This window comes from Sylvia atricapilla, chromosome 7, assembly GCF_009819655.1.
Source record: "Sylvia atricapilla isolate bSylAtr1 chromosome 7, bSylAtr1.pri, whole genome shotgun sequence".
In the NCBI taxonomy this organism is placed as follows: Eukaryota; Metazoa; Chordata; class Aves; order Passeriformes; family Sylviidae; genus Sylvia; species Sylvia atricapilla.
Window position 1 is genome coordinate 4,905,425 of NC_089146.1, and position 7,443 is coordinate 4,912,867.

General features: G+C 56.3%; 2 protein-coding genes across 2 annotated transcripts; one reads left to right on the forward strand and one right to left on the reverse strand.

Moving 5' to 3' along the window:
* Positions 1–747: 747 nt before the first annotated feature.
* RAB17 (RAB17, member RAS oncogene family) lies at positions 748–3,366 on the forward strand. Its single transcript, XM_066323293.1, has 5 exons — positions 748–898; positions 1,806–1,957; positions 2,193–2,318; positions 2,587–2,680; positions 3,058–3,366. The coding sequence occupies exons 1-5, from the start codon at positions 748–750 to the stop codon at positions 3,168–3,170; spliced, it is 636 nt and encodes a 211-aa protein (XP_066179390.1). The 3' UTR covers positions 3,171–3,366.
* Positions 3,367–4,250: 884 nt separating this feature from the next.
* Positions 4,251–4,798, reverse strand: PRLH (prolactin releasing hormone). The gene is made up of 2 exons (XM_066323294.1): positions 4,684–4,798; positions 4,251–4,420 (listed from the first exon to the last, which is right to left on the reverse strand). Exons 1-2 carry the CDS (start codon positions 4,796–4,798, stop codon positions 4,251–4,253), a joined length of 285 nt encoding a protein of 94 aa, XP_066179391.1.
* Between the last annotated feature and the right edge of the window lie 2,645 nt (positions 4,799–7,443).

Below are 7,443 nucleotides of genomic sequence, written 5' to 3' on the forward strand. Positions count from 1 at the left end.
CGGGACAGTGACACTTCCTTGCCTCAGGGCTGGGAGGAGGGGACACACGTGTCACCCAGGAGGGCTCCCAGCCGCCAGGGTACAGCCAAGGCTCTGCAGCATCTCTCTTCGAGTCAGGTTTGAGGCGCTCATTGTTACTGGGTCTGTGTTTCCCTGCCAACCCCGGGCACAGCGGGGCGGTGCAGTCACACGCTGGGGTGACGGTGACATGGGGGTGGCACTCCAGGAGCTTGGCTGAGGGTCTTTACTGAGGGTGGCTTTTCCCACCTGCTTTGTGTGCTGCTGCTCCTCAGGGCTGCTGGGGCCAGGGCCTCTCACTTCTGAGGCTCTCCAGGTGTAACTTCTAAAACCAGGATAAGTGTGGGACACACTTATCGCCAGGACTCTGGGGAAGGAGCTGTCCTGGAGAGCAGGGTACAACCAGAAGGAATTCCCCTCTGCCAGGAAATTCCTCTGGCTCCTCCTGTTAAAGGAGATGCACCGAGCTCCTCGCCTACATCCAAGGAGGCTTCTGGCATCAAGTTTCTTCCTAAACATCTCCACCTCCTGGTCATAACTGACAGTGGCAGATGCTTTGGTGCATTAAATTTGCAACTTACACCATCAACGAGTTTGATTTTATTCTAGCCTATTTTGGAGTTAAGCCCCACCTGCCCAGCTGCCAGTCAGGAGCTGCTGCAGGAGGCTCAGCTGATCCTGGGATCACTCACAGATGTCCACTGAACAGAATTGTTTCCCTTGCAGGACATGGCACAGACATCGGGCACCTCCCCGGAGGAGCCTCGTCCCTCCTACATGTACAAGGTGGTCCTGCTGGGCAGCATGTCCGTGGGCAAGTCAAGCCTGGCCTACAGATACGTGAGAAACGACTTCAGGGAGCTGCTGCCAACTGTGGGATGTGAGTGAGTGAGTGAGTGAGTGGCTCCAACAGCTCCATGGCTCTGGACAAGAGACCAGAGGCTCTGGACCCATCCCTGCAGCGGGGTGGGATGCAGGAGAGATGCTTGGTCCACCTTGCAGCACCATTAAGCCACTTTGGAACATGGTGCAGGTTTGCCCAAAAGCCAGAACCTCCCCCTTCACATGTATGTACCCCCTTTCCTCAGCAAAGCCACATCCACATCACACAACTCCAGCTTTGTGCTGCTTTTTAGAGGCAGGTGAGCAGCAAAATGAGTAATGTGCAGCCCATCTGCTCTTTGCATGCTGTGCTGCCTTCCCAGCTATTCAGGCGCCCCAGGAGGGTCTCTTAGAACAGTTTGCATTACAGATCACATAGTTTCAATTCCCCCTGCCTAGGTCCTACAGCTCCTAGATTTTATATATTTTCATTTTACGTGATGCACCTGGGTTTTGCATTAAGAAGGCACAGCAGGCACAGAAGCTGTGATCCCACCTGTAAGTGAAGAGCCAGCTGGTGAAGCTTCTCCTCTTGTCCCTCTGCCTTGTCCCTGGCTGGTCCACAAGCAGCCGTCTGCTCCCTGAAGGAAAGGAGGGAGGCCCCCTTCCAGTGGGAGCCCTTTCCATGGATATTCCCATTCACAGCTTTGACCCACCAGCCAGGTGGAGCTGTCTCTCTCTCTGGGGGCTATTCTGTAAAGCTCAGAGTTATCCAACATCAAACCTGGTGTCACCCACACAAATCTGCTGCCGGGAAGGGCCATGTCAGCCCACATGAAGTCCTCCTGGATTCTGTGCCTTAGAACATCAATAACGACCTTCAGGATGGGTTTGGCCTCAGGGCAGGGGGTCTGAGCTCCCTGCTCTTGCTCCAGGTGATCACACCCCCTGCATCTTGCCTGCAGGCTCCTTCTTCATACAGACACTCGACCTGGCCGAGGCCACTGTCAAGTTTGAGATCTGGGACACAGCAGGCCAGGAGAAGTACCAGAGTGTCTGTCACCTCTACTACCGGGATGCCCACGCTGCCCTCCTCGTTTATGACATTGCTAACAAGGTAAGGCCCCTGGCAGCACCATGTCACTACCCAGGGTTGGTTTCTGCTGCCGTGAATCCCATTCAAGGGTGATTTATCCCTAAATGTCTTTGAGGGCTGGTGACCTGTTTCCCTGAGAGGGGCAATCAAGACCTCCCCGCCCTCTTTGGTTTGGTGCCACCCAGCTGGTTTGGTCTGAGACAAAGGAGTTAAATCAAAACCAGATCACTGGGTGGTTTTGTCTCCATCTCTCCAGCAAACATTCAGCAGAGCAAAGCTGTGGCTGAAGGAGTTGGAGAAGAGATTCCTTCCTGATGAAATCGTGATTGCTCTGGTGGGCAACAAGACAGATCTGGCTGCTGAGCGAGAGGTCACCACTGAGGTGGGTGCTTGGGGTTCCCTCATCGCCCCTCACAGAAAGCACATCCATCCATCCATCCATCCATCCATCCATCCATCCATCCATCCATCCATCCATCCGTCCGTCCGTCCATCCAGGGAAAATTTGCAAGGAAAGCCAAGAGTTTTAGAGATTTTCAGACACCTCCAAAATCCCCATGCAATTATTGACCCACCATGAAATCCACTATAAAACTGAACCAGCCACAGAAAAACTGAACAGGGGAATAATTTTGCTTGTTTCCACTTAGGAGGGGGAAGAGTTTGCACGAACAAAAGGACTTCTGTTCTTGGAGACATCTGCAAAATCCAACCATCAAGTAAATGATGTCTTCATGTCTGTAGGTGAGTTATGGGATGGCTCTAGGTGAAAGCAGAGGCAAGTGAACCATGGTCCCAAGTCCCTGGAAGGCTCAGCCCCTTCCTTGCTCCTACTTGTCACTGAGATGTTCCTCCCAACCAGTCCAGCCTCCCCACCCTTCAAGGCAGAAGGATGGACAGATCCATCCTAAGATATTCCAGTGTCGGAGAGGGCTTCCAGGCCTTCTCCCAGGGCCACTATTTTATTTTGCAGTGGTATGCAATCTAGCTGCAATGATGTCCCCAGCTCATCTGTTCAGGGAACTGCGGGATGGTCCCCTGGGTTGGGACAGGGGGTGGCCATTGCATCCCAACCACTGGCAGGAGAGAAGAGCCCTCCTTTGCTTTGTGTTTCCTCCTAGTCCAAGAGCTCCTGAGGAGGGAAAAAGAGAAAGCACCCAAGCCATCCCCACACGGGAGGTCGACCGTCGACCTGAATTCGAGCGAGGCGAGGACGAGGTGCTGCCGGAGCTGAGGACGTGACACTGCACCCAGCAGGGCTGGACTGACCTCCATGAGGGGCAGTGACAAAGCAGAGGGGGCTCAGAACTGCAGGGACAGCTCAGCCTGACCACCCTCCCTCTCAAAGCCAGTTCAGAGCCCATCCTGGGCACACGGAGCCTCTTCAACCCTTTAGCACCATCTTCAGCCGGAAGGTAAAGCGCAGCCAATTCCACCAGTCTTCCATTCCCAAAGAAAGGCACAATCTGTAAGAAGCACTGCCACCAACCCTGACTGGTGACATCCCCCTCCTTCCCCAGGTGTCGCCTCGTCCCTCTCTTTTTCCATGTGAAAAGGGAGGGGTTAATTTCCCAAAGCAAAGATCCCAGTGGTTTTACATACAGGCAGCAAGTAAAGAGAATATTGCCCTAAAGGTGCGTTGTTTTTTTTTCCCTGTCCTGCATATCAGCCTGTAGGGAAGCACAGGAAGCCTGGAGGTGGCAGGGACCAGAGCCAGCACTCTCCTCATCCCATTCACCCCATTACAGGGGGTCACAGCCCATCCTTGGGAACAATCACCGAGCCAGAATGGGGCCAAAGCCAACGTGTGGTGTTACGGTGCCCTGCTGGCACAGTTATGAATCGACTGCAGGAACTCAGCTTGGCTGCAAGAGGAGAAAAATCCACCTGTGCCCTCTCCAGAGGCAGCACTACTCACCCTGTCTGCAGGGCAATAGTCTCCGAGGTTTGGGGGCTGGACAGAGCATCACATTCTCCCCAGGAGTTTCTGAGCCCAGCTCCACAGAAATGGGGTGGTTGTTTCTGACCCCAGCTCATGAAAATGAAGGTGCTGGGGGCACCCTGGGGAGCTGGCACGCTGTGGGACCCCAGAGGATACACCTGGGAAAGGGATCCCTTTGAAATTATTTGTAGGGTGTTTCTTGGGGTGTGAGGGGATAAACCAGAGAGGGAAGGGGTGTCACGCTGCACACACTGCCAGGGCAGGCAGAAAACCACGGCCACCGTGCAGATTTGGGGGTCACACCCTGCCACTGCGTTTTGGAATAGAGAGGCAGGGACACGGAGGATTAGAGTTTTTATTGTCAGCTGCAGTTTAGGGGTTCAGCTCCTGCCGGGGAGGGTGGGGGTGCGGGTGGGGGGCTGCGCAGCCGGGCTGCCCGGGCCCGCCGGGCCGGGTGCCCCCGCCCAGGGCTTGTCTCCTCCCAAACCGCCCCACCGGCCGGATCCCGCGGCCCGTGTACCACGAGGGGTCGATGTCCGGGTCTGCGAGAGGAAAGCCGAGAATCCGTCAGGGAGTTGGAGGGCGTGGAAAGCGACGGGGCATTGTGCCCACGAGTGAGGGGATGGCGAACACCAGGGGAGCAGGGAGGGGGGATGAAGAGGATAAAAGCTGTTGTAAAGGATGTGTCTCAAAGCAGACCTCTGCTCCTGCACAGTGGCAGCAGCTCCTCACCCCCCAAGTGCAGCTGAGCCTGGGGATGCAGAGGGGGCTGCAGGCAGGGGGTTGGCTGGGGAGAGTCCCTTACTCCTGTTCTCCTTACTCCTGATCTCCATGGAGCGCTCCAGGACTCGGCCACGCGTGGCTGGCAGGGTCAGGCAGATGAGCAGCAGCCACAGGAGACAGATGACCCCCAGCTTCATCCTCAGCACCTTCAGGCTGCAGTGACTTGGCTGTGAAATGTCCCAAACCCTGCTGAAGACTCCGGTGTGACTGCAGGAGAGAAGGGATTTGGGATTTGGGGTGGGTGTCACAGCATCCCTGGGCCAGAGCAAAGGGGTTGGGGACAGCATCAGAAAATACCCAGGGGTTTTGCTGGGCCTGACACCTCTAGGGAAAATATCACCTCCAAACATGAGCTGCACAAAGCTCATGGTCATGAAAATGGGTTTTGATCCTAGCCTGGTGTCTTAGGTCAGGTCTGATCTTCCCTGGGACCCCCAGGAAACCTGTGGGACCCCACAGCCCAGGGGATGGGATCCCCCATGGGAATGTAGGGCTGGCTGCACCCAGCAGAGGCTGCAGAGCCACAAATGGGGAATGGATGATGGGTGGGTGGATGGATGGATGGATGGATGGATGGATGGATGGATGGATGGATGGATGAGTGGATGGGTGGACAGATGGATGGGTGGATGAGTGGATGGGTGGATGAGTGGATGGATGGATGGATGGATGGATGGATGGATGGATGGATGGATGGATGGATGGATGGATGGACAGATGGATGGGTGGATGAGTGGATGGATGGGTGGATGGATGGATGGATGGGTGGATGAGTGGATGGATGGGTGGATGGATGGGTGGATGGATGGGTGGATGGGTGGATGATGACCACCTCTGCACCCTTGGCACCCACCCCTGGCTGCAGCGGCTGAAATGACAACCTGGGAACACCCTGTGCCACCCCTCACGGCCCTGAGGTGCTGAGCAGGGCTGTGCAGGGCGGGCTGAGTGCTGGGCTGAGTCTCTGCAGTCCCGAAACGAGGGAGCAGAGCAAGGTACCGAAGCGGGAGAGCTGCGGGAGGCGGGACACGGCGGGGCAGCGGCGGCAGCTCCATTTCCTGAGACTTTCGCAAAGGGAGTGTTCGCATCACGCTGAGCAGGAGACAGACCGGGCTCCCGGGAGCTCGGGTTTGCAGTGGCCACCAACTTTTGGAACCCACCCCCCGCCTCCCCACCCGGCTGGACAGACAGACGGAGGCAAAGCGGCGCTCGGGAACCACCCAGCAACAAGAGCATCACGCTGGGGAGAGAAAAGCGTCGCTCCCGACGGCGGGGCTGCACTTACCGAGGCGAGGCGAGCAGAGGTGCCCGGCTGCCGTCCCGCTGAGCCCGGTGCCGGCTGTGTGAGCCGGAGCCCCTCGGCTCGCTGCTTTTATGGCCGCTTTGGTGCTGATGTCAGAGGCGAGCCCCGGCGGGGACCGAGCCGGGGCATCTCCCCTCCCCGCCGTCCCCTCTCATCAAATCAGCACAGGGATTTTCGTGACTCAGAAGGGACCAGCATCTTACCTTAGGCTGGCTGAGGGAGATGGTTTGGGAATATGTTAATCGCCGTCCTCGACGCAGGGTTATTTCGGACAAAGGGAAGTTTTCTGCTCCTTCACTCGCCCGGCGCCCACTGCCGGGGTCGGTGTGCGCTGCTGCCCTGAACGCTGCAGGGAACAGTGTAACTCCACCGCAGGATTTACACTGGGGCCACCACCCTTTCCCCTCCACTCCTGACAAAAAACCCCAAACCAAATCAACCACCCTCCTAAAAATAACCCCCCAAAACCCCAGCCCCCAAAAAAACCCACAAACAAACCAAAACCAAAACCAAACCCACCACCACCACAACAAAAAACCCTACACCCAAAAAGCAACAAACAAAAAAACTAAAGGGAAAGCTGAACACTAAATACAGAGATGAGAGGAAGGCAGTGTGCTGGGGCACACGGGCTGGCAGGAACGGGCTTGTTCTCTGACCATGAGGGCTCCAAATCCCCACACTCCCCGGATCCTCCACTCCTATTTTAAATGGATTTTACAAATTTCTGAGGTTTATTCTGCTGGATGTGACCCAGGAGGAGGCGGCTTGGGGCTACACCGTGAAGGTTAGCTGGTGTTCAAACAGACAAAAGTGGGACTAGAGACATCCCAAAACAGGGACATCTCTGTGTTGGCAGGATTGTGAAGACACCATCACCAGTGGGGTGTGGGCAGGGGGAAGGTCTCTGCCTGCCACCCTCGTGTGGGGCTGGCTTTGCCCTGGGGCAGGGCTGCTTCTCATTCAGTGCCCAGCTCCAGTGCCTGAGCACAGCCAGTGCTGGGGAGAGGTGACAGGAGCAGTGTGGGACACAGGGGTATTGCTACAGCTGTGCAGGAAAGGCAGGGAGAGAGCTGAGGAGAGGAGAACCTGCCCCACCTTGGGCTTCAGCCAGGGAAATCCCCACCCTGGGTTCAGCAGGCCTCTCTCTAAATATTGCTGCTAATATTTGATACAGATTTAAAGCAATCCCTTGATGCTGTGGGCTCGTGTTTCTTGTGGCTTCAGCTGCCAGACTGGGTTCAGGGTTTCCATGCAAGTTGGAGCAGTGCATTTATTTCAGTCAGGTCAGCCCCTCCTCAGCACCAGCAGCCTGTGCATCCCCTTTACCCAGCCAGCTTCACCCCTGGCCACCACTGACCCACAGTCACCACACCTGTGGCTCTGTGGCCAGTGTGTGACCATCATGTGGCCATCCTGATCTGCACCATCTGCCCCAATCTGGCTTCAGTGCTGATGATTCTGCTCCACCTGGACAGT